This window comes from Centropristis striata, chromosome 10, assembly GCF_030273125.1.
Source record: "Centropristis striata isolate RG_2023a ecotype Rhode Island chromosome 10, C.striata_1.0, whole genome shotgun sequence".
NCBI lineage: Eukaryota > Metazoa > Chordata > Actinopteri > Perciformes > Serranidae > Centropristis > Centropristis striata.
This window is the reverse complement of record NC_081526.1, coordinates 33,206,423-33,233,847: the sequence shown is the minus strand read 5'-3', so window position 1 is coordinate 33,233,847 and position 27,425 is coordinate 33,206,423. Positions and strand designations below refer to the sequence as shown.

At 37.7% G+C, this 27,425-nt stretch overlaps 3 protein-coding genes across 3 annotated transcripts; 1 reads left to right on the top strand and 2 right to left on the bottom strand.

The window, feature by feature from the left end:
* Positions 1-401: 401 nt before the first annotated feature.
* On the top strand, positions 402-9,809 carry zgc:136439 (uncharacterized protein LOC678627 homolog). The gene is made up of 8 exons (XM_059343451.1): positions 402-761; positions 1,754-1,843; positions 1,928-2,007; positions 2,560-2,675; positions 4,009-4,106; positions 9,163-9,231; positions 9,334-9,392; positions 9,512-9,809. The coding sequence occupies exons 1-8, from the start codon at positions 570-572 to the stop codon at positions 9,630-9,632; spliced, it is 825 nt and encodes a 274-aa protein (XP_059199434.1). The 5' UTR covers positions 402-569; the 3' UTR covers positions 9,633-9,809.
* Positions 9,800-13,518, bottom strand: asnsd1 (asparagine synthetase domain containing 1). Its single transcript, XM_059343447.1, has 3 exons — positions 12,142-13,518; positions 10,876-11,057; positions 9,800-10,068 (listed from the first exon to the last, which is right to left on the bottom strand). The coding sequence occupies exons 1-3, from the start codon at positions 13,516-13,518 to the stop codon at positions 9,822-9,824; spliced, it is 1,806 nt and encodes a 601-aa protein (XP_059199430.1). The 3' UTR covers positions 9,800-9,821.
* LOC131979465 (ASNSD1 upstream open reading frame protein-like) lies at positions 13,443-16,833 on the bottom strand. Its single transcript, XM_059343452.1, has 4 exons — positions 16,658-16,833; positions 16,128-16,181; positions 15,288-15,363; positions 13,443-13,582 (listed from the first exon to the last, which is right to left on the bottom strand). Exons 1-4 carry the CDS (start codon positions 16,730-16,732, stop codon positions 13,542-13,544), a joined length of 246 nt encoding a protein of 81 aa, XP_059199435.1. The 5' UTR covers positions 16,733-16,833; the 3' UTR covers positions 13,443-13,541.
* Between the last annotated feature and the right edge of the window lie 10,592 nt (positions 16,834-27,425).

Below are 27,425 nucleotides of genomic sequence, written 5' to 3'. Positions count from 1 at the left end.
CAGATGGATTAAATAGATTTAATATCAACCAAAAGAATTACATATGAAAAAAGTTGACAAAGACGAAAACTAAGGAAATTTTCACTATAATTTCAGTTAGTTTTAGTTAGTTTTGTAACCACAAAATACAGTTTTAGTTAGTTATCGTTTTTTTTAAAAACTCTCGTTTTTATTTTTATTTCAGTTAACGAAAATGTTTTTTCAATTCTAGTTTTTGTTATTTCGTTAGTTTTCGTTAACTATAATAACCTTGTTCTCAACTTCTAAAATTTTGATTTGAGGGGGCAAGACATTTATTGATTTGCCCCAGCGCAGAGCCGGCCTCGCCTCTAACTATTTTATTCAATCAAAAACATTAACCTATTTATTTAAAATCCCCAGATTAGGAACTACTTTTATTTTGGAAATACCAACCGGAAGCACAACCCGAAACTTTGTCAGGAATGCTAATCTCGCGAGATGAGCCGTAACTTTTTACCTATTTCTCTGTTGGCTGTAAGTATTGCGTAACAACCTTTGTATACAGTCTATGGTAACAACCAGGTAACACGGCGAATAACTGAGTCTAAATGAAAGCCGTTATTCTCGCCGCCGGGTACGGAACCAGGCTCCAGCGGGATGTGGCGGCCGACAGCAGCGGGAGGTTCGCCCACCTGGCCGGGACCGCTAAGCCGCTGCTGCCGGTGGGACGGAGCGCCCTGGTGTCCCACTGGGTCCACGCTCTGACCGCGTCCGGCTGCGTGGACTGCATTTATGTTGTTGTAAGTAGCACATTGAAGAAGTCAGTGGTGGAAAAGTATTCAGTAAAAGTACTAATACCACACTGTGAAATTCCTCCACTACAAGTAAAAGTCCTGCATTTAAAACTTAGTGAAGTAAAAGTACAAAATTATCAGCATCAAAATGTACTTAAAGTATCAAAAGTAAAAGTACTTTTTATGCAGAATGACCCCACACAGATAGTTAGATATTTATTCAATATATATTATTAGATTATTTGTATTGATGCTTTTATGCAAGCAGCATTTTCATTTTGTAAAGACAGGGCTCATATAAACTATTTAATATACTGTTAAGGGGTTTAATTAAAAATGTCTAATCGTTTTAAATTTATCATGTTTTTAATGTTAAATCTCAACCTGAAAAGCAACTTAAGCTGTCGGCTAAACGTAGTGGATTGAAAAGTACAATATTTGCCTCAAAATGTAGTGGAGTAGAAGTTTAAAGTTACATTAAATGGAAATACTCAAGTAAAGTACAAGTACCTCAAAATTGTACTTAAGTACAGTACTTGAGTAAATGTACTTAGTTACATTACACCACTGCATTTAGCTGACAGCTTTAGTTACTTTCCAGGTCGAGGTTGAACAACCTCATATTAATTAATTAATTCAACCTCATAAAAGTACATTAAGTAGTTTAAATGAGCCCTGCCTTGAGAAGATTCAACACTGCTTACATAAATGCATCAATAATACTGATCTAATAATATATTCAGAATATTTAAAACAATCTGAGTGGGTCCATTCTCCATACTTTACTTTTGATACTTTAAGTACATGTTGATGCTGATACTTTTGTACTTTTACTTCAGTAAGTTTTGAATGCAGGACTTTTACTTAGTAGTGGAGTAATTTCACAGTGTGGTATTAGTACTTTTCATTAACTGGATACTTTTTCCACCTCTGAAAATACTTTTACTGAAGTAGTGGATCTGAATACACACTCGGTTCCCCCCTGCTCTCCTCCACAGACTAACGCTGTCTACCACGCTGCATTTGAAGAGTGGGCGTCACATTTCACAAATGTCAAGATTCTCAGTGATCAGACGAGAAGCAACGATGTAAGCACAATTAATATTCTCAGTCCTTTAAAAAAAGTAAACTTTTGTCTGCTATCCTCTGACTCAAGTCCCTTATTCCTCCAGGGGCGACTTGGTGCTGTGGCCTGCCTGCAACTTGCAGTGAAGCACTTCAACATAGTCGACCATGTCTTAGTTATTGGGGGGTAAGTTGACTGAGTTAACATTAACAGAACAACCTGGTCTCACAGAAATCCGTGAAATAGCCACGGATTCGCTTAACTCAAAATCCGTGGAATAGCCACGGAATCACTCAAATTTCCGTGAAACTGACACGGATTTCGCTACAATGCAAGTTAATGACAGTCATATCCCGTGGCTATTGGTTTGTTCCAAGTCACGTGACTTTCAAGGTCCCAGCGGTCAGAACAAAAAACATGGCGGACAGTTCTCTCATTTTTAGTGAAAAATCAATATTTTGACTTATAAAAATGGATTTTGATCACATTTCTAGCGAGAAATACATGTTTTATTTTCTAAATATTCACTCAGTGAATGTACATAATCACTTTGTATGTTGGAATAGCCACGGGATATGACTGTCATTAACTTGCATTGTAGCGAAATCCGTGTCAGTTTCACGAAAATTTGAGCGAATCCGTGGCTTTTCGACGGATTTCTGTGAGACCACGTTGAACAGAACTACCATGCAGAGTAGTTGCTACAGGTTTAACAGTCCAGTGTTTCATCCACAACAGTGACACCCTGTTCAAAGAAGACTTCAGCCTCAGTAAAGTCAAAGGGAGGTTTTCTGAGCTGCTGGCGGAGTGTGAGGACAGCTGTCTGGTGCTGTCGTACCAGTGCAAAGAGGACGGTGAGTCAAAGTTCAATGTAACCCCAGTGGATGATGTCAGCAGCTTCATGAAGCATTTTTTTAGCCCACTAGATGGCACTCTCCTTGAGCCTTTTTCTTTAACTCAACTCAACTCAACTCAACTTTATTTGTAAAGCACTTTAACCCATTGAAGCCTGGACAGCGGATACGTCGTTTTGTAGTATTTGTATCAGCTCTCAAATACTTTTTGAATTTCATTTCTATCTGCTACAGAGGCTGAAAAATCTATTATTTAGTAGAAGCGTTGACACTTCTGTTGAATTTCCAGAAAAACTTCAGGTTTTAGGGGCTTATTTTAAAATCGCCCAGAGGTTTTACAGGCGTTTCAGGCCTCAATGGGTTAAAACAACAACAGCCGCAACAAAGTGCTGTACATAAACAAACAGAACAAGAGACAATAAAATAAATAAAACAGGAAATAAACACTAAAATAAATACATTCATTGCTTTTTAAAAGACAATTTAAAAAACAATAAATAAAAGCAAACCATAAAACACTAAAAACAAGAGCAGAGTCTCATGCGTGGTTAAAAGCCAAGGAATAAAAATAGGTTTTAAGATGACTTTTAAACCAAGAGAGCCGTTTAGTTGGGTCAGAAAATACAACTACAGGTGCATCTCAATAAATTAGAATATCATAGAAAAGTTTATTTATGTCAGTAATTCATTCAAATAGATGAAATAACACATATAGATCCATTACACACAGAATGAAACATTTCATGTGTTCATTTATTTAATTTCTTCTAATTATAATGATTATGGCTTACATTTAATGAAGACCTAAACTTCAGTGTCTCAAAAAAATTGAATATTACAAAAGACCAATTTCAAAAAGTATGTTTAATATGGAAATGTTGGCCTCTGAAAAGTTTGTCCATCTATATGACTCAATATTCATTCCAGCTGCCATAAGACTGTACAACACCAGCACAATCTGAACATTTTTGCATATAATCTGCACTCTGCACATTCTCCACTTAATTTGCACTAAGTTGTATATAGTATATTATTTTGTATATTTTGTATATTGTTAAATGTCTTTTCTCAGATCGTTTTTTTTATCTTATCTTAAAAATTGTGTGATTTTTTGCGGCTGTAACAAAGAAATTTCCCCGCTGTGGGATTAATAAAGTCAAATCTATCTATCTACTTGGTAAGGGCTATTTGATTGAACTGCTGGAAAGACTTTTCCATCATATTCTCTAAATGCATTGAGATGCACCTGTATTGGTTCATAAAGCTTCTCAAGAATATCTCATCAAGTCTCATCTCATCCTCACAACTAGTTCTGTGTTGTGTGTCTGGACAGAAACCCATAAATACGGGATATTGGAGGTGGACAGTGATCTTCGCATCCTCTGTATGAAGGAGAAACCTCTTCCTTCTGAGACAAAGTCCAGGAGAGCAGTAAGTTCACTATCAACACAGAGCGGAGCCTGCAAATCATGTTTGTCTTCATGGACACAACAGAGCTTTAAAGTCTTTAACCCTTTATCAGGCAAAGAACTATATTTGGTAACTTCAGGTAATATTTTGAGAAAAAAGTTGCAAATTTACTACAAAAAAAGTCACAGACTTAAGAGACTTAAAGTGGCAAATCTGTGCGAAAAAAGTCGCAGATTTATGAGAAAAAAGTGGGAAAAAAGCAACTTTTTTTTCTCACAGATTCACCACTTTAACCCTTAATAGGGCACTCATTGAAATACTTGTAAATTCCAAATTTCAACCCTAGAGAATATTGGAGGATATTACATACTGCCAGAATGTGTAAAAAAAAAACATACAAAATAATATTTTGAGAAAAAAGTTTACGAGATTAAAGTGGCAAATCTACGAGAAAAAAATGGGTAGATATATGAGATTTAAAGTGGTGAATCTGGGAGAAAAAAGTAGCCTTTTTCCCACTTTTTTCTCGTAAATCTGCGACTTTTTTCGTACAGATTTGCCACTTTATATCTCTTAAATCTGCAACTTTTTTTCTCGTAGATTTGCCACTTTAATCTAGTAAATTTGCAGCTTTTTTCTCTGAATATTACCTGAAGTTACCAAATATAGTTCTTTGCCTGATAAAGGGTTAAAGCAGGTTCTCCAGAGTCCCCTGTACAAGCCACATAAGAACATAATTAGGGCCCGAGCAGGCAACGACCTGCGAGGTCCCTATTGTATTTCGAATGATTATTAGGGCCCGAGCAGGCAACGACCTGCGAGGTCCCTATTGTATTTCGAATGATTATTCTTTTTTTTATTATTTTTCTTGGTCCCAAATGATCGCATATTTCACTGCCTGAACATACCCCAAAACTCATGAAACTTTAAATATAAGTCACACATGGTGAAAAATTTTATAATCTATTGTCATCCTGAATTTCCACGACTAGGTGGCGCTATAATAAAGGAAAGTGCGTTTTGGCTAATAACTCCCACATACTTTATCGCACATTCAAAAAACTCATATCCACGCGTTCACTGAGTTGTGCTGAATCTCGTGATATAAGCCACTCCCATTTTCGCCTGGAGTTTTTTTCCGCAAATTCGCGAAATGTCGCAAACCTACTTTTTCGAACTCCTCCTAGGCAATTTCATTGTTTTGCACCAAACTTTGCACACTGCATCTATGGACCCTCATGACAAAAAGTTATTAAAAGAATTTTGATTACTCAAATAATACTCAAGTTATTAAATAACAACTTCTTGCAGGTGGCGCTCTTTTCAACACAAAACACAAAGTGTTGCATATCTCCACATTGGTGTGTCTGAATGACATGAAACTCAGGTTGCTGCTTCCCCATGAGCCCCTTAGGCTCGATGCAAAATTTTGGGCGATGACCACTAGGTGGCGCTCTTTAAATTGAAGTATTTTATATCTCCACATCGGTTCGTCGGATTAACACCAAACTTGGTATACTTATTGTCAAAGCGCTCCTGAGGATAACCCTTGAAGATTTTATTGATCGGCCCCTAGGTGGCGCTCTGGCGGCAGTTTAATTTAATAAGTGCCACTGTGCCCAGACCATAAGACTTAAGGCAATGAAATTCATAGGGGTGGTATAGACTGGCCCCTGTAACGCAAAAACCCCGACGGCAGCATGCCCGACACGCGTGTACTGCGAGGGCCCGTTCAGTACTGCGCGCAGTCCTAGTTATTTTTATTCTCGTGACGAAATGATTGCATTTTTCACTGCCTGAACATACCCCAAAACTCATGAAACTTTAAATATAAGTCACACATGGTGAAAAATTTTATAATCTATTGTCATCCTGAATTTCCACCACTAGGTGGCGCTATAATAAAGGAAAGTGCGTTTTGGCTAATAACTCCCACATACTTTATCGCACATTCAAAAAACTTATATCCACGCGTTCACTGAGTTGTGCTGAATCTCGTGATATAGGCCACTCCCATTTTCGCCTAACGATTTTTTTCACAAATTCGCAAAATGTCCGAAACCTACTTTTTCGAACTCCTCCTAGGCAATTTCATCGTTTTGCACCAAACTTTGCACACAGCATCTATGGACCCTCATGACAAAAAGTTATTAAAAGAATTTTGATTACCCAAATAATACTCAAGTTATTAAATAACAACTTCCTGCAGGTGGTGCTATTATCAAGACAAAACACAAAGTGTTGCATATCTCCACATTGGTGTGTCTGAATGACATGAAACTCAGGTTCCTACTTCCCCATGAGCCCCTGAGGCTCGCTGAAAATTTTTGGGCGATGACCACTAGGTGGCGCTCTTTAAATTGAAGTATTTTATATCTCCAAATCGGTTGGTAGGATTAACACCAAACTTGATATACTTATTGTCAATGCCCTCCTGAGGATAACCCTTGAAGGTTTTATTGATCGGCCCCTAGGTGGTGCTCTGGCGGCAGTTTAATTTAATGAGTCCCACTGTGCCCAGACCATAAGACTTAAGGCAATGAAATTCATAGGGGTGGTATAGACTGGCCACTGTAACGCACAAACCCCGACGGCAGCATGCCCCGACACGCGTGTACTGCGAGGGCCCGTTCAGTACTGCGCGCAGTCCTAGTTAGGGACCGAGCACTAACGGTGCGAGGACCCTATTGAAATTGGTCCGTTTATTATTATTATTATTATTATTTTTAGGGGGAGTAAATCGCTTATTTGAGGGCTTTATCATATTCAAAAACTCACCAAATTTGGAATATACATAAATCAGATTTGAAATTTACGTATTCTGGTATTCGCGGGAATGGACCTTGCAAAATGACTCACTAGCGCCCCCTCAAAATTTTCAAAACATCCTCACAATATAGGTTTTTTTCACCTAGACACACGAAAGTTGGTACATATGTGTATCATAGGAAGACGCACCAAAAAGCCTCAAGAACCCATACCCGAAAACGTACAGGAAGTCGGCCATCTTGGATTGAATATTGCACTTGTCATCGTTTTCCGCCATTTCCAGGTCGCATACTTTTACGAACTCCTCCTACAGATTTTATCTAATTGACTTCAAACTTGGTCAGTACCATCACAAGGCCTTTGGGATCAAAAGTTGTATACATCTTTACCGCCTGTCACACTATGTGGGCGTGGCATGGCGCCACAATATGACGTCTCGCCATAAAACACGAGATCTTTATAACTTTCCCATTCTATGTCCCATCTGCTCCAAAATTCTCATGCTTCATCAGAGTCCAGCCCTTCACACTTCTAAATAACAATATTTCAAAAAGCCCCGCCCCTTATGCTTTATCCACGCCCCTTTTCATAAAATGACCACGTTGCATACTTTACATAACTCCTCCGACAGATTTCCCCCCATTGACTTCAAACTTGGTCAGTACCATCACAAGGCCTTTGGGATCAAAAGTTGTATAAATCTTTACCGCCTGTCACACTATGTGGGCGTGGCATGGCGGCAAAATATGGCGTCTCGCCATGAAACACGAGGCTGTATAACTTTACCATACATTGTCCAATCTGTCCCAAATTTCTCACACATGATGAGGGGCCAGCCCTGGACACACCCACATGTCAATATTGACACACAGTCATACAGCCCCCTGCTGGCTACAGCAAGTATTATGTTTTACACCTACCCCGAGCACAGTGGTAGGAGACACGCCATTTGGGACGCATAGGGACTGAGCCCACATTGCCACGCCCGATGTGGCCTCCCCCGACGTGCCCTCCCCCGACGTGCCCTCCTCCGACGGCTCCACTCTGCGAGGGCCCGTTCAGTACTGCTTGCAGTCCTAGTTTATTATTATTTTTTTTATTCTCGTGACGAAATGATCGCATTTTTCACTGCCTGAACATATCCCAAAACTCATGAAACTTTAAATATAAGTCACACATGGTGAAAAATTTTATAATGTATTGTCATCTTGAATTTCCACCACTAGGTGGCGCTATAATAAAGGACAGTGCGTTTTGGCTAATAACTCCCACATACTTTATCGCACATTCAAAAAACTTATATCCACGCGTTCACTGAGTTGTGCTGAATCTCGTGATATAAGCCACGCCCATTTTCGCCTACCGTTTTTTTTCGCAAATTCGCGAAATGTCGCAAACCTACTTTTTCGAACTCCTCCTAGGCAATTTCATCATTTTGCGCCAAACTTTGCACACAGCATCTATGGAACCTCATAACAAAAAGTTATTAAAAGAATTTTGATTACCCAAAGAATACTCAAGTTATTAAATAACAACTTCCTGCAGGTGGCGCTATTATCAACACAAAACACAAAGTGTTGCATATCTCCACATTGGTGTGTCTGAATGACATGAAACTCAGGTTACTACTTCCCCATGAGCCCCTGAGGCTCGTTGCAAAATTTTGGCCGATGACCACTAGGTGGCGCTCTTTAAATTGAAGTATTTTATATCTGCAAATCGGTTGGTTGGATTAACACCAAACTTGGTATACTTATTGTCAATGCCCTCCTGAGGTTAACCCTTGAAGATTTTATTGATCGGCCCCTAGGTGGCGCTCTGGCGGCGGTTTAATTTAATCAGTGCCACTGTGCCCAAACCATAAGACTTAAGGCAATGAAATTCATAGGGGTGGTATAGACTGGCCCCTGTAACGCACAAACCCTGACGGCAGCATGCCCCGACACGCGTGTCCTGCGAGGGCCCGTTCAGTACTGCGCGCAGTCCTAGTTGTTTATAGAACCCTGATTTAAAAAAAAAAGCTTGGACGCTGTAAAATGTAAGTAAGATAAACAGAGTGCATCAAATTCAGAATATTTACAATACATGTCAAAAAGGAATTGCAAATGATGGCATTTTGTTTTATTTAGACAGCATCCAAACTTTTTGCAGTCAGGGTTGTATAAGGGTCCTATTTTCCTAAAATTGGGGAATCACACAATATTAATGTCATTGTGATATACATCAATATGTGAAGCTTATGTACAGTATATACCATATAATAACATTTGCAGGCAACACACACTAGTAATGTTCATTTGTTTTTTAGTGTCCCTGCTTCTATGTGTTGTCAAAGAGAAGCCTTCCTCTGTTGGATTCCTTTCTTGAGGAAAAGAAGGTAGAAAAATTATCAAAAACCTTCACAGCGTCATGTGAATTAAAGAGTAAATTATGTTTTTCAGTTCATCAAATGTTAATGCTAATGGTTTAATTTCCACAGGAGGCTCCTATTGATGAGAAAGATGCCCCAGGAAACTTTGTGTCTTGGCTCATCCCAAGGTACTTTCACTCTGCCAACTTATACAAATCATTCCCTTTTTATACATGTAAAATAATGTAAATATTCTGCAAAAAGTGTATTTCTCAATAACTTCGACTGTGTCTTTTCTTTATTTCAGGAGGCCAGTATACACTCATGAGATTTCTGGGCGTTTCGATGTTGGGAACTTGCCTTCCTATATCGATTGTGACCTTTACTTCAGAGAAAAACTTCAAGATATCGAGTCTTACATGGTGTAAAAGGAAACATTTCATTTTAAACACGGTATTTATTATGCCGTGTTAAAAAAACGATACAAAACCTGCACAAAAAAAATCAAGAATCTGTAACGGGGAATCAAGAATTGTATCTGTAAATAAGATATTATTTGTATGTAATTTTCTATTAAAATGATTTTTATATTCTCTTCATTACAACCAGTGATGAGTCTATTCATTGAGGAGTCTTGTGCATTTGTCCGAGGCCCTCTCGCGGTGCTCCTCCATCTTTGCGATGCGGGATCCAAACTGCATGGCTCTCTTGGGCAGGACGGCTGATTGGCCGAGGCCCAGCCGCCTCGCCGCCCGCCTCAGGAGGAGTTTCTCCCCGACGCCTCGAGGGAGCGACAGGTCGGCCTTCTCCCACACGGGCAGAGAGTTCAGGAAGCTCACCACGTCCTCGTCCAGGAAGGGAAACCTGCAGGAGTCAGATATGATGCAACTGTATGCATGAAACACCAAAAAATTAAGTATTTTATTAATTTAAGGCCCCGTTTACACGAGGACGCTTGCGGGTAAAAACGAGAAAATATTTTATTGGAAGTGCCTTTCGTTTAGACGGTGACGGCGTTTTTGGGGCTTAAAAACGCAAAAATCTGAAACCACCCTCCAGAGTGGAAAAGTTAAATCCGCTCCGCCGTAGCGTGTCCGTCTACACTGACAAGACGCAAAACTCTGATCAGATCTGCTCACGTCACGTATGTGTTTACGTCACATACATGCTCCAGTACAGGAAAATAAACAAACGTGGGATTATTTCCATGCGTCGGACCTTCAAGCTGCTCTGGCAGCTCTAATAAACTTACAGGAGTCTTTCCACCAAATGTACAGGATATGTACAGATAGTATTAGTGAACAGAGAAGGATCTGGAATTACCTCTATCACATTCTGGATGCAGCAATTCGTCGGAGGCGAGCCAGACGGCTGTGAACGAGACCTGGGAGATCTAGTGATGGTGGAGAACTTTGTGGAAGGAGTAGCTGATGAAAATGTGTAGCGTGAAAACTTCTGCATGCCCAAAGATGCTCTTATCACTTTAAGTGATGCCGCCTGGCTGCATACAATCGAATTTCACACACTTTTGCGTCACCGTATGCAGCAGATTTCCTCCCGAAAACGCTTGTCTAAACGAGGAATAAAAAGTGAAGACGCGACGCCACTTTTGCGTCTTCTGTTCAGACCGTCTTCGTGTAAACGTAGCCTAAGATTTGATGTTGCACTCACCGAGCTTCTTTCCCGTGGTCGCCTATCACTCGGTCATCTCGGCCCAAATTCCTGGCTGGGATCCTGGCCAGCTCCATGGCCAGCTCCTGGATCAGTCCCTCGTGTCCAGACGTGTTGAACCGGACTCTGTGTCTGGAGTAACCAGCCAGCTGCTCGTCTGCTCCGATTCCTGTCAGAATGACCTGCAGACAGGAAACAGCAGCACAGAACAGAACACCAGGTCAATTTGATTGTTGTGGAAAAAGCTGACAGAAAGAATAAGGAATTTACATTCAAACTGCTCATACTGCTGCTAAACTTCTGCAATACAAGTGGTTAATGAGAGTGTTCATCACACCAGGAATAAGTCAATCTAGAATTGTTACAGATGATTTTTTTATATTTAACACACACACATATTTCCCTATTGTGAATACACTTCAGATGTTTTTTTACTTCTTACAACAAGCAGCTAGGTTTGCTCCAAAAGTAGTTTTGTTTTGCCTCTATCACCTTTACAATGACAATAAAGTTCTACTACTCTATTCTATTCTATGACAAGAAGGCAAGAATTGGATGAATCTGAGAAAAGGGGAACTTCAACTTCTGCAATAGATCATTTCATTTCAGCAACAGTTGTAGATGAATGTTGAGCAATTTAACTGTTGAATGAACCCACAACCTCAGTTTCATTTCACCATTTATGAAGTGGGAGCTTTATTTTTATTTTGAATATTGTTTGTCAATTAATATACATTCATTTATGTAAGAATCAGGTATATTTTTTAAATTACTGGGTATACATACGTGTGTGTGTGTGTGTGTGTGTGTGTGTGTGTGTGTGAGTGTGTGAATAGAGCGGAGAAGCCACTTCTTGAAAAGAAGCCCCAACCAAGTATTGAGTCATATAGATGGAAATACTTTTCAGAGGCCAACCATACTAAACATACTTTTTAAAAATTGGTCTTTTGTAATTTTTTTGAGTCACTGAATTTAAGGTCTTCGTTAAATGTGAGCCATTATCATAATTAGAATAAATTAAATAAATGAAGACATGACATGTTTCATTCTGTGTGTAATGGATCTATATAATGTGTTAATTCATCTTTTGGAATGAATTACTGACATGAATAAACTTTTCTATGATATATCTCAATAAATTAGAATATGTGCAGCCTCAGTTATTAATGAATTAGACAGACAGAAAGGAGGGACCATACAGCTGTGAATAGGGCGGAGAAGCCACTTCTTGAAAAGTAAAGTGCAGAGTCTGATGTTTGTCTCTACCTTTGCTGCTGAAGTGAAGTCTCTCTGGTCCTCCGTCAGAAGCCCCGCCCCTCTCGCTGCGAACCACACAGCACACCCGATGCTGTCGTCCAGCACCGTCTCCAGAGGATGCACCAGGTGACAAATTCGCTCCTGGCGGATTTTCTGCAGCTCCTCTTTGGTTACATTGATTTCAACAAAATTCCATCTTCTCTCAGGACTCAGGTCTTGTAACTCCTTGAGGCCGGCTCGTCCCGTGATTCTGTCGGGAACGTCGAAGGGGCCGCGTCCATCAGCCTGACGGTCTGTGGGCTTGTTTTTGTGCTTTCCGGGTTTCTTTGCGGACTCTTTCTGCTTCTTTGCAACCTGTAGTTTGAACGCTACGTTGAGAAGGTCGATGGGTTGATGAGCAGGTATGTGGCGGTCAGCTAGAGCGGCCAGGATCATCGAATCGATTCCTCCTGAGAAAAGAACGGCGATGCTAGCGTGGTCTTCAGAAGGAGGAGAGCCGTCTCGTCCCCTGAACGGCAGGGACTGAACTCGTCTTCTCACGGCCTCACTGAGGACGTCAATGAGACGATTCACCTCGTCGGTTTGCTCTTTACTCGCCAGCAGCTGCTGCAGATCCTTAACACATGCATGAGTTTCTTTCTCGTTTACTGACTCGGGGACTGACGTATTAAGAGGACACAGAGGTGAGGGGAGCATGAGGCCTGACTGGTTCATCACAGCTCTGCAGCCGCTGGGGACAGACTCCAGTAGAGTTTGACTGAAGCTCAAGACGGGATCACTTCCAGCAGCAGCCCAGGGATAAACCTCAAGCGTGACAGATCCGGCTTCTGTAGCGGCCTTCAGGTCGACCCGGTACACGCCGGATGCTGGTACCTCCCTCCAAGCAGCCTGAGCAGGTCCAGAACCACGTGCTGCCACGGAGGTCAGGGTAAGAGCGTTGTCCTCAAATCTCCACAGCAGACTCCGCCTACCGAGGACGTCTCTGCCGAACCAGAGGTAATCTCCAGCCTTCTGGTAGTAAACGAACCCCCACGGCCCCCGCAGAGAGGACAGGACGCTCAGGATCTCTGAGGAGCTGCTGCAGGACGAGAGCCGCCCGGAGACAACAGCAGTGTCGTTTTCCTCCGGAGGGACCGGGACACCTCCAAAGATCTCCCCGTTCCACAGCAGGACATTCCCGGTGTCGTCTTGAAGCGGCTGCGGGGTGAGACGGCCTCTCATGTGAAGAACGTGAGCAGAGAATAAACACCAACAGCTGAGGTTTGAACCTCGGACTGTGAGGTCCTGACTCAGGTCGGGCCCTCGTCTCTTCAAATGTTCATGGACCGTTTTGTCCCATTCGAACTGACTCGGGGACAGACTCAACAGACAAAAGATGCCACACATTGTTGTTGCAGTGGAGGTCAGTTTTACATGTCCTGCAGATCCTTTTTCATGTTATCCAGTTCCTCTGGAGAGAGAAAACATCAGCCGTTATGTTCATAAGATGCTTTATGATCACATTTTACTTGTACAGCCTCAGTTATTCTATTAGATAGATAGATAGATAGATAGATAGATAGATAGATAGATAGAGAGAGAGAGAGAGAGAGAGAGAGAGAGAGAGAGAGAGAGAGAGAGAGAGAGAGAGAGAGATAGAGAGATAGATAGATAGATAGATAGATAGATAGATAGATTTTATTTATCCCAAGCTGGGCAATTACAGTGTAGCAGCAGCATTACACACAGAGACACTAACAACACAATTGAATAAGAACAACCTAGGCATACTTCAAGCAATAAAATATAAAAATACAATAAAAATACAATAGTGTCTAAAAGTGTCTAAAGAAGGAGTATGTATTAAGGAATAGAATTCCAGTGCATAATAAATATGAATATACAGTATAAAAATCAATGTTTGGTGCTGTGAAACAAATAAGGTGCAATGAACAGTATGCATAAAAAACAAAGTGCATAGCGACAGTATGTGATGATCCAGACTATTATTTGTTATTGTTATTGTACAGTGTGATGGCATGTGGAAGGAAAGTTTTTTTGTATCTGTTGAGTCATATAGATGGACATACTTTTCAGAGGCCAACCATACTAAACATACTTTTTAAAATTGGTCTTTTGTAATCTTTTTTTTTTGAGTCACTGAATTTAAGGTCTTCGTTAAATGTGAGCCATTATCATTATAATTAGAATAAATTAAATAAATGGAGACATGAAATGTTTCATTCTGTGTGTAATGGATCTATGTGTTATTTCATCTTTTTGAATGAATTACTGACATGAATAAACTTTTCTATGATAAACAGGTGCAACTCAATAAATTAGAATATGTGCAGCCTCAGTTATTAATAAGACAGACAGAAAGGAGGGACCGTACAGCTTTTTAAGAGTAAAATTCAAGCCTTTATAGTCACATTTAAATTGTTTCTTTAAATGCAATAATGATAAATTAGGTTACCAGGATTCCTTTATATCCACAGCAATAAGAGTCCAACCAATGTGGGATTTTTGATACTTAATACGGATTTTAATTTCACCAATTACATAAAAAACTAATATTGCAGCCAATATAATGAACCTTTCCTATGTTGATTTTGCAAAAAAGGTACCCAGAAGGCTGCTTTCTTTAAAAAAAAAAAAAAAAAAAAAAAGATCAAAAATAACCCCCTAAAGAAAAAGTCATACGATACAAAAAAAGGTCAAATTTTAAAATTCCCAAAACAGTAAGGAATAGCCCAATTATACTCTGCTGATACATGTGATAGTATAGCTTGTCCAAAAATAGCGGGAAAAAACACCATATAATAACTTTCTTAAAGCGTATTAAACATTATTATACATTTATATACAGCAATCAATGTATCTTGTCTGTTTTTTTTCTTACCAGTTGTTAATATTATACACACTACAAGACAAAGCAAATAAATATGACAACGTGATCGTTTCATTTCAAATCTTAAAAGATTTTTGGTTCATGGGAGTGATTATAAAAACACCAGATTATTTTTATAAAACAACCATTTTTCCAAGGATTATATTTGATTTTAATGTATTTCCAACCTCCCTTAAACATTTAAACTGTTAAAACATAGCTTTGAAGGCTTTGTACAAACCCTGAAAATGGTCATTATTCACTAACATCACAGCTCTGTACTTACTTTTGCTTGCACTCAGTGTTTGACTTCTGTCTGCCAGGAAGAAAATGTTGCTGTTCGTCTGCTGGATGTAGACTTTCTGGTGAAGGAAGAACAAAAAAATAATACATACAGACATGCACATGTCCCTGAGCAGTGGTGGAATGTAACTAAGTGCATTTACTCAAGTACTGTACTTAAGTACAATTTTGAGGTACTTGTACTTTACTTGAGAATTTCCAGTTTATGCACCTTTTATACTTCTACTCCACTACATTTAGCCGACAGCTTTAGTTAATTTTCAGGTTGAGATTTAAGATAAAAAAACATGATCAATTAAAAGTGATTAGACATTTTTTAAATTAAACCTCATAACAGTATATTAAGGAGTTAAAATGAGCCCTGTCCTTTCAAAATTAAAGCGCTTAGATAAATGCATCAATACAAATAATCCAATAATATATTTGGAATATATAAAACAACCTGAGTGGGTCCATTCTGCATAACGAGTACTTTTACTTTTGATACTTTAAGTACATTTTGATGCTGGTACTTTTGTACTTTTACTTCAGTAAGTTTTGAATGCAGGACTTTTATTACTTGTAGTGCAGTAATTTCACAGTGTGGTTATTAGTACTTTTACTGAAGTAAGGGATCTGAATACTTCTTCCACCACTGGTTGTGATCTGGTTATCCTACCTCTAGCTCCTATATTCAAGCAAAAATATTAACCTATTCCTTTGAAATCAGTGGAGGAACTTTTATTTTGGAAATACCAAACGGAAGCACCCCTGAAACGATATAGTAAGGAGAGATCGTTTTTACAAAAAGAATACAATAGTTTGTGTGTTTTCTTTTACTCACCCTGGTTTTCTTCAGATTGGAGAGCTCGTCCACTACAACCTTCTGCTCTTTGATCTGTAAATCAGCAACACGTATAATTCACTGATAAGATAAGATATAATAAAATATGACTTTTTTTTTATCCCGTAGTGGGGAAATTTGTGTCACAGCAGCTCAAGATACAGACACACAGATATAGAAGACAGAATAATATATTAATATAAAAAAACAAGACATATACATACATATTATACAAATTACATACAAACATTTCTGGTATTTGGCATTCATTATTAATATATATATATTTGTGTTTGTTTGCATTTCACAGAAATTGCACATTCTATTTTAGAATGTTAAATAAATGCTAAAAAAATTCTTCAGCCACGAATTTAAAGTTACTAAGAGACAACAGTAAAAGGAGTCCCTAGAGTCCACATATTAAACATAACATAAAGATTAATTAATGTTTATGATGATATTCAGGTGTTAACTTACATGTTTACGAGCTGTTTCATTAGCCACATTCCGCAACATAAACGCTATTTTACCTTTTTGTTGAGTTCTTCCTTTAGTGCAGACTGCCCTTCACAATTATCCTCGTTATCCCGACTCTTCGAAGACATTTTGGACAGTTTTATTATATAAATATAGTTGAAGCGAGCTAACTCCAGTGTAAACACATGCTCAGCAGCTCCGGGAGAACATCCGGGTCACTCAGGTGTGTCCAGGTGGAGCTGCACTGCCCCCTGGTGGCGGGAGGTTCATATAAACTTTTTTTTTTTTAACCCTTACGTCACTAAACCCCTTAACTCTATGGAGTCTTGGGCTATTTTGTCCATTTTTTAAAAAGAAACAAAGAAAAACCAACATAAATGTAATCTTGTGATTGTGTGTGATCATGTCATCCAACTCTGGTTTTTATTCTAGTGTCACTGTATTTCATTTGTGTTTTGTGTGTTAAACAATTTTGGTCATGTAGTGTCTTTTTTTTAATAATTGTGTGTCTTTTCTAGTTATTTTGTGTCTTTTTGTGTCCTTTTTGGTCATTTTGTGTCTTTTTGGTCATTTTGTGTATTTTTTAGTAATTTTGTGTCTTCTGTGTTGTTGTTTTTTGGTCATTTTGTCTTCTTATTTTGTGTCTTTTTTTGGTCATTTTGAGTCTTTTTGTTTTTTTTGTCATTTTGTCTTTTCATTTTGTGTCTTTTTTTTGGTCATTTTCTGTCTTTTTGTGTCCCTTTTGGTCATTTTGCGTCTTTTTGGTCATTCTGTGTATTTTTTAGTCATTTTGTGTCTTCTGTGTTTGTTTGTTTTTGGTCATTTTGTCTTCTCATTTTGTGTCTTTTTTGTGTCATTTTGTGTCTTTTTTGGTCTTTTTTGGTCATTTTGCGTCTTTTTGTGTCTTTTTTAGTCCTTAAGTCCAACATAAAATGCGATTTTTAATCTTTTTTTTTTCAAATGTGAACAAAGGTTGCAAATATAACACATAAAAGGGTTACATCCAGTTCTGTTATTTTATACAAAATATATCTAATATCTGACCTTGTCTCCAGTGTTACTTAGTATATCATCATCAAACTGAAACTGGCCTCATGGAGTTTACAGCCAGAACTTTAAAGGTCAATTTACAGTAAACCCAAATCTATTTTGCACGAAGAAACAACCTGTCACTCATACTGTCACGAGATACACTCGTTTTTATTACAACATACCTGTCATGATTGGTTTACTGTTTAACTAAGCAAGCGTGCATGTGTACGTGCGCGCATGCATCCATCATTTTTTAGCTGCCAGGTCAGAAAACGACCCCTAGGACCAGATTTGGTGTTCAGCTTTCATGGAAATATGAACAAAGGCAATACTTTTCTTTTTCTTATGTCTGGGTCATTCAAGGTAGAAATACCTCAAAATTGTACTTAACTACAGTACTTGACTACTTAGTTACATACCACCACTGCAGAAATACAACTCAAAGTTATGAACGAACAGAACATTTTTACAAAGGAAACAGGTACTAAATTGATAAGTTCAAATTGTTTTTTCTGAGAACTTTAAAACTATTAATGACAACAAGAGCAGACCCTCTTTCCAGATTTTGATTAAAACCCCTCATGGCAATCAAACTGGAATGCTTCAGTCCCTGCCAGTGGCGGTTCTAGACCAATTTTACTGTGGGGGGCCAAGGAGGGGCCAGTGTTTAATCAGAGGGGTACATTAGCACATAAAATAATTGGCAAAGATGATACTGAAGCATACAAAGTCTTTATTTTAGCTCATTTAAACATCTCATTTAAGTATATTTGGAAGATACAAATACATTGATTTAAATAATGAGACTCACCAACAATAACATTTTTTTTTGTATGACAATGACATTTCTCATTTTTGTGCGCGATCACTTTTTTTATTTTGAAAGTGCAGTACAGTCAGAATGACCTTTATATATATATATATATATATATATATATATATATATATATATATATATATATATATATATATGGGTTCCTTTTGTGTACAATGAGATATTGTTTGAACAAAAAAAAGGTTAGAATTGTAGAATTGTTCCATTGTTCATCGTTATAAATTGATCATTTTATTATTAATTTGACACAGGGGCCACAGCAGGGGCCAAGGGCTTCTTCACAGGGGCAGTGGCCCCTGGAGGCCCCTGTGTAGAACCGCCACTGGTCCCTGCAGCTTGAAGGGTTGATTGAGAAGGCCTTTCCCAAACTCCCAGCAGGACTTTCCTGCTGTGAGACAATCGTTCCATCCACTGAGTGACCACCTGATGCTGCCACACGTCAAGACTCCAGCAAATAAAACCGAGCTTGTGTCAGTCAGTTCCAGTCATATGAATTCAGTCCCTGTGTTGCTGTTTCCACCAAGGTGGAAAATTGACTCAAATGATGAGGGAAATGAGGAAATCTGGCCTGTTGTGGTGACAGGAGTATCACAAGGCTGTGTCGGAACATTTATCTGGAATTAACCCATAAGAACCCAGACCTATTTATCCTTGAAGGAAAATTAGATCTGTGATGTGACATCTACGTTACATTGGGCATTCATGGAATTTATGTTTATTATATTTCTTATTTTAAAATAAATAAACTAGACACCTTTTTGCTTACAGAAACACAAATTTGCCTTTTTCTGAAGTATACGTCACAGTGATATTTCTGTTTACTTATTTTATATTTATTTGTTCAGGAAATATGGTCAAAACAGGTTGAATGCAATACAGGACATTATTGGATTAGAGTTGTTAAATAGGTTTAAACTTTGCCTAGTAACAAAAAATAGGCTTTTTGAAATTAGCTATTCTGTTTCTAGTCACACCCTCATTTTAGACAAGTCACTTCTTGTCACAGTCACACAGTCTTGCTCAGGGACTTAATGAGTTAAGGTCAAGCTTAAAGCTGAATATGGGAGCTTATAGAACATTTAAAGTGTTTGTTACATGCGTGTCACCATGGGTTAACCGCAAACATTTCAAAAACCCTACACAGACTATAAAACATGGATGTAGTCTCCATGAAGATACCCAGAGCCAAAATAAGGCTGAATAAGACCAGAATGACTCCACTACAAGTAAAAGTCCTGCATTCAAACTTTCTGAAGTAAAAGTACAAAAGTATCAGCATCAAAATGCACTTAGAATATCAAAAGTAAAAGTACTAATTATGCAGAATGGACCCACTCAGATTTTTTTATATATTCCAAATATATTATTGGATAATTATTATAGGTGCGTTATGTAAGAGCTTTAATTTAGTAACGACAGGGCTCATGTTAACTACTTAATATACTCTTTTGAGGTTTAATTTAAAAAAAGAATGTCTAATCACTTTAATGTATCATGTTTTTATGATAAATCTCGACCTGAAAAGTAATTAAAGCTTTCGGCTAAATGTTGTAGAGTAGAAGTATAAAAGTATGTAAAATGGAAATACTCAAGTATAGTACAAGTACCTCAAAATTGTACTTAAGTACAGTACTTGAGTAAATGTACATGGTGACATTCCACCATTGGTGGCCTGTCAATCAAAGTAGTCATTCAGTAATTTTGCGTTTAACTTTAAGCCTTATTATAAATTAAATGGGTGTCTTATACAGAAAGCCACCCCCTCACAGCTGTGGAGTGGGAAGTTGCACTTAGTGAGATAAAGGCAACAGTTGTGCCCTTCAACTGGCCCAGCTGTGGGAAAGCTGTCAACTTTAATTGATGGCAAAGTGAACCTCAGACAGGTGCAAAAAAAGAAAAGTCAGATGATCATTACAGTTAGTAAGATTCATCCCATGAATGTCTGTTTTGCTCATTTTGCTCATTTTGCTCATTTTGGACCTACGTAACCGACCGCCAATAGACTATTTGCAGCTTTGGGAACCATACATGATTATCATGAAAGCTGGAATAGTAGGCTTTACCTGAGAGGTGACTGTGAACAATGTAGGGGAACAGTTTTATTTTTATTTTATGTTAATCCTGTCTGATATTGGTGCAAGTCGTGTGTGTGTGTGTGTGTGTGTGTGTGTATGTGTGTTTATGCAATATAAGTATTTCCAGTCCCAAACTGTTAAGTTTTTATTGAATGTTTCATTGATGGGACATTGTATTATGAGAAAAAGACAATAAATATATTGGAAAAAAACAACAACAATAATAATAAACTAGGCCTGCAAGCAGGACTGAACGGGACCGACAATAATCTTTATTTATTGAACACTTCTCAAAAAACAACAGATAAAAATAATGTTAGAAAAGAAATAAATAAAGTTCAGGTAAAATCAGGAAAGGCTCTCTGATAAAAGTATGATTTCAAGAAGAGATTTAAATGAACTCCACCACCAGGCGGCCCTCTACGCCTTTATCCATTAATGTGGACAAAACTAAATAAAAGGGATACCAGGAAACAATTATTACATAATGAGAGATGTAAACATATAACAACCAATGAAACAATAGAAGATAAACCAATAGGAATAAGGGGTTAGGGCGTTAATATAACCAAAACTACTATGATTTTACATTCATCTACATTAGTGACCTGATACATTGTCCTATTCTCTGAGCCTTCATAACAAATCTGGTTTAATGTTGTAGTCTGCTGGTAGTCAGAGTGGTATTGTATGTCTGAGCGGGCTTTGTTTGCACATAGGTCAACAGTCGAAATATGTCGAAAGAACTTATCTCTGAAGCCCATAAGCTTGTATTTAAGTTAGGCCGTAGGTCGTAGGGACCTAAAACACCTACAAAACAAATTGATTAAGTTGAAAATCTGACTTTAACCCGCTTTAACCCTCTGGAGTCCATCTATTTATTGAAAAATACATGTTTTATTTACAGTGATAACTTTATTTATATATCATATGTAGACAAGCTGAGAAAGCCAGTTAAAGTTCAATCATAGGAGCTTTCACAGTGTGACATTTATCTTTCTAGACCATTTTTAAAATGTGAATTTTCTTTCTACAATGAAAACTATTACTATTTTTTAATTTACTAATTTACATGCTGTCTTTTGTTTGTATTTTGGGTTCCTGGCAGCTTTATACTTTGTAAATTAAAATAAAATGATAAATCTGACTGATAGCCACGTTTGTGTGGAGAAAAAGGAGCCATGCATGTGATATAAGGACAGACTGAAAGATGCGAAACAGAGACAGAAATTAATGCAGAGGAAGTTGACAAATTTGAACCAAAATCTCCTTCAGAGGTTTAAACAACAAACATTTATCTGTTATCTACGGTGGCCCTGAAGTGCAAATCACAACGACAAATCAGAAAACACAATGACAAATCATCGTCACTGATTGGACTGTTATCTGTGATCAGGATATCCCCAAAAGTATTGGTTGTTGACCCCAGAGGCTGAATCAGTGTCAGACCAATACTCTCTCTGTCTTGTTGCTCCAAGATTGGGACTTAAGTGGTGAAAAGTTTTTGAGGGAGGGAAGAGCATTACTATACTTATACTACTATTACTTATATATTCTAAATATATTATTAGATTCACTGAATTAATGCATTCAGGAAAGCTGTGTTTTAATTTTGTAAAAACAACTTAACCCTTTATCAGGCAAAGAACTATATTTGGTAACTTCAGGTAATATTTCGAGAAAAAAGTTGCAAATTTACTAGATTAAAGTGGCAAATCTACAAGAAAAAAAATCGCAGATTTAAGACATTTAAAGTGGCAAATCTGCAAGAAAAAAGTCGCAGATTTACGAGAAAAAAGTGGGAAAAAAACAACTTTTTTTCTCCCAGATTCACCACTTTAACCCTTAATAGGGCGCTCATTGAAACACTTGCAAATTCCAAATTTCAACCCTAGAGAGATTGGAGGATATTACATACAGCCAGAATGTGTAAAAAAAAAATAATACGAAAATAATATTTTGAGAAAAAAGTTTACGAGATTAAAGTGGCAAATCTACGAGAAAGAAATGCGCAGATTTATGAAATTTAAAGTGGTGAATCTGGGAGAAAAAAGTTGCTTTTTTCCCACTTTTTTCTCGTAAATCTGCGACTTTTTTCGAGCAGATTTGCCACTTTAAATCTCTTAAATCTGCAACTTTTTTTCTTGTAGATTTGCCACTTTAATCTAGTCAATTTGCAACTTTTTTCTTGAAATTGAAGTATAAAGTTACATAAAATACAAATACTCCAGTGAAGCTATAGTACCACAAAATTGTACTTAAGTACAGTACTTGAGTAAACGTACTTAGTTTTATTCAACCAGTGGTTTTCTTTTGACAACAATGTCTCGGACTTAGTAGCGTAACTTGTAAAACACGTAACGTTAGCTAAGTTATTGTATTATTGTGAAATTTAACTTTAGTTCTCTAACACAGCTATTCTCAACCTTGGGGTCCCGACCCCAACTGGGGTCGCGAGATGATTTCTGGGGGTCCCCAAATCATTTTGGAAGTCAGCTCTGTCTCCACTGTGTTTTAGTCTTTTTGGTCATTTAATGTCTTTTTCTGGTCATTTTGTGTTTTTTTTAGTCATTTTGTGTCTTTTTTGGTCATTTTGTGTTTTTTTTTGGTCATTTTGTGTCTTTTTTGGGGTCATTTTGTGTCTTTTTTGGTCATTTTGTGTCTTTTTGTGTCTTTTATTGGTCATTTTGTGTCTTTTTTGGTCATTTTGTGTCTTTTATTGGTCATTCTGTGTCTTTTTTGGTCATTTTGTGTCTTTTTTTGGTAATTTTGTGTCTTTTTTGGTAATTTTGTGTCTTTTTTTGATCATTTTGTGTCTTTTTTTATTTTGTGGTCAATTTGTGTCTTTTTTTTTGGTAATTTTGTGTCTTTTTTTGTAATTTTGTGTCTTTTTTGTGTCATTTTCTCTATTTTTTTTGGTAATTTTGTGTCTTTTTGTGTCTTTTTGTGACGGGGGTCGCGGACAACATGCATATTAAATTGGGGGTCGCGACTCAAAAAGGTTGAGAACTACTGCTCTAACAAGGGTTAGTCATGAAATCTCTGTTGTTGTTTTTTAATCATATAAACTGATACAGCTGCTGAGCTTTAGTCCTGATAAAAATGATTATTATTATTTTTTACATGTAGATGTTAAACATATTCAAAGCTGTAGTTTCTTATTGGCCCAGAGCAACAGGTAACAGCTCCTGTGTGCCATCTCATCCTTTGAGGGAGCAAAATTGACACTAACAAGGGACATAAGCACATATTTTGAGCCAAGTGATGACAATAGGCACTTCTAGCCTTTTGTGATCTATTCAAGGATCACACAGAGCTCTCGGCTGCTTGAAAGTCTGCACACACTGAGCCGGTACAAACAGATTACCAGCCGCACTATTAGTGGGCCGGTGTGTCAGCCGGAGCTCAGCTACCTGTCATCAGCGGTCAGACGGCTGCTGCTGTGTCATTTTGTGACCGTGTGACCTGCAGGTATGTCTTCCCCCTGACGGGATCCCTTCTCAACAACAAGCTGTGTTTACCTCAGCTATATTTGTACTTCCAGGACGAAAATAAGAGAATGACTTGCCTCTTGTGGCCTGAAGGCTGTCTGACACTCACAAGCCACAGCTAAAGGAGGAATAGAAGGTGTGAAATCTCACCTGAAGGATGGTGGATCAGATTATTCATCTATTCTTCATGCTAGGCTTGTGTTCTTTTTTTGGTGCTGAGCTCTAACTTAGACATTGTTGCTATAGAGGTAAAGGCTATTACAGCACAGCACAGCTCCTTTGGTTCAATGATTTTATTCATATTTAGGTGGCATAACTGAGACTGGGCTCTTGAGGTCTCACCAACCATCTCAGTGACACCAAAAACAGATAATTATTACCCATTTTTGGAACATAACAGTGTTGTGGTCTTATTGTTTCTGTGGAGATCTACCACTGCCACTATACCACACAGCTTCACCAGAGAACAATAAACATCAAAGGTCACTGTCTGGCTGTAATGACCTGCACACTGAACCCAAAATGACAGCCCTTGTTTCCAGGGAATGAAACAGTAAACATCTGACAGCTGTTTCAGATCAATACAGCATTGAGCCAATGTGAGACAGGTGTGTTTGTCTGACCCACTGCTGGAGCAACATCAACATTAGTGTCATCCTGGATATTTTCTCTTTACTGCCTGTTGACCACTGCCAGGCCAGTGAAGATCAGGCTCAAAAATACACTGCAATAAAAGCCAACTTGTATTTTTTGGCCTAAAACAGTGATTTAAGTTGGTCAAACTTGGAAATATAAATTACTGACATTTAGGGCAATAATGTAAGTTAGCACAACAAAGGAAACCAGTTGTATGCTCAAAAACAAGTTTATGAGTTGTTGTTATTATATCTTTAAGTTGGGGTTCACAACAAGGGACAATAGTTCTGATAACTCTTATTTCTTTGTTGTGAAATGTGGGGAATCGGTGAATTTCATGAGCGAAAGCTAGCGGCTAACTGATGCTCGCGGCTAACTGATGCTAGCGGCGCTGCTTGTTACAGCTACAAGAGTAGCCATTAGCGTATCAATGCTAACTCAAAATTGTGGTCGCAACATTAGCTGACATTTCATAGAGACGTTACAATCGTGCCAATTCAGCACATTGCAGAAGTTAGCAGAAGTAAGGATTAAAAGTTATTATAATGTAAAATTATAAGTTAGTAAAACTTACAGTTGAGCAGACTCAAAAAAAAAACGTAAAATATTTAGTTTAATTGTCCAACTTAAAATTTTATCGAAGTTTGTTGCCTTGAAATTTTGAGTTCACCCAACTTTTCTTTTTTTTGCAGTGTATCTCTTTAATGGAAATGTACCACATGTGAGTGAAAAGGTTGGTGGTTTGAATCTCTGCATCAGTGCTGGAATGTAACTCAGTACATTTCCCCAAGTATAGGCTACTGTACTTAAGTACAATTTTGAGGTGTACTTTACCTGAGTATTTCCATTTTATGTGACTTTATACGTACTTATTGTACTACTTCACTACATTTAGAGGCCAACATTGGACTTTCTATTCCATTACATTTAGCTGACGGCTTTAGTTCCTTTTCAGGTTGATATTTGACATAAAAAACATGATACATTAAAAGTGACTAGATATGTTTTAAATTACACCTCATAACAGTATATTAAGTAGTTAAATTATCTATCTTTACAAAATTAAACACTGCTAAATGCATCAATACACATAAACCAAAAATATATTTATAATATAAAAAACAATCTGAGTGGGTCCATTCTGCATTATGAGTACTTTTACTTTTGATACTTTAAGTACATTTTAATGCTGATATTTGTACTGATTTTGTACTTTTACTTCAGTAAGTTTTGAAAGCAGGATTTTTACTTGTAGTGGAGTCATTTCACAGTGTGATATTAGTACTTTTACTTCAATAAGGCATCTGGATACTTCTTCCATCATTGAAAGTAACATTACATAGAAAGTTAAGATAAAAGTAGAAAATTATGCAATTTTTTAGGACAGCTTGTTTCAAAACGTGCACACTACAGTAATGGCGACTTGTTCACTTCCCGTATTTCATCAGAATTGTGTAATGACACTCGTTTCTCCAACTCTCCGTTTCTATCCACTTATTTACATTATGGCATATAAGTTTAACTTCTTACCAAGCATTAGATGGAAAAAAACTAGCACTTCCATGTCTGTATGCTTACGAAAGAGGATTGGGAAAAAAATCTTTATTAAGTTTGAGAAAAAAGTCAAAATACAATGTTGAGAAAATCATATATAATATATAATATAACACAATATATGTCTAAAAAATTCCCATAAATTACATAAAAGCAGATTTTCCCAAAACAATAGTTATGGTAGCTTCTACCAAGAACAGCTCTTTTATGTGTTGGGGGATTTTAGTTTTACTACGTTAAATATTGTGGTTATTGCTCATTTTATGACATTTATGAAAATCAGGTTGAAGTCTAACTAACTGTTGGGGCAGAAAACAATGTTCGAATCTGTGAATATCTTTCCAACTTTACCGAAAACAAAAAGTTTACTTTATAGTCGTCATTAAAACATTTTTTCTTTAAATCATGTTTCAACTTTGTTCTCGACATCTCGACTTTATTCTCGTTAATTCGACTTTTTTTTCAAACTGCATAATGAAGAGAGAAAAAAATCCTCCTCTCATTATTTTTTTCTCCTAATTGGCCTCAAGCTCTTCAATAGTATGCTGAATATGGAGTTACGTTCCAATAGATATTTAGCTTAGCTTAGTTTAGCATAAAGTAGGGAAATGCACTAAACAGCTAATCTGGCTTTTTGTGGAAGTTACAAAATCCACCTACCACCTAAAAATGAATAATGGTGGTTTTATGGAAGGTTATTAACCAGATTGTGTCTCGGCATGGCTCAGTAACTTCCTGCAGTCGTTTGGGTTCCTGAACACATTCAAGTAACATGATATATATAATGCATGCTAATAATTTGGGAGCTTTAGAGGTGCTAGTGGTTGGATTTTGGACATCTTTGGACATAATTAGTCATGCTCCTTTATTGTTTTACTGTCTGAACAGCCCAATGAAATGTCCTCTGGAGAACACACATTAGGTGTGGACCTCTGGGGGTCCCACTCAGCTGATAACAGCCTCTTAAAGTCCACCGTGCATCCAGGTACTGTTAGAAGAAACATGTCAGCCATGTGCTAAGTGTTTATTACTCTTTATGGAAGCGGGCCAAGCAGGCCTCATCCTGTAATTACAGCTGTGATTCTGTTCTGTTGACATAGGTGGACAAATGCAAGTCATCCAAATATGCACAGATTTGTACAGAATATTTCATTGTTCACTGCCAAGCTCTGCTGCCTGTGCCCTGCTGGTAAACAGT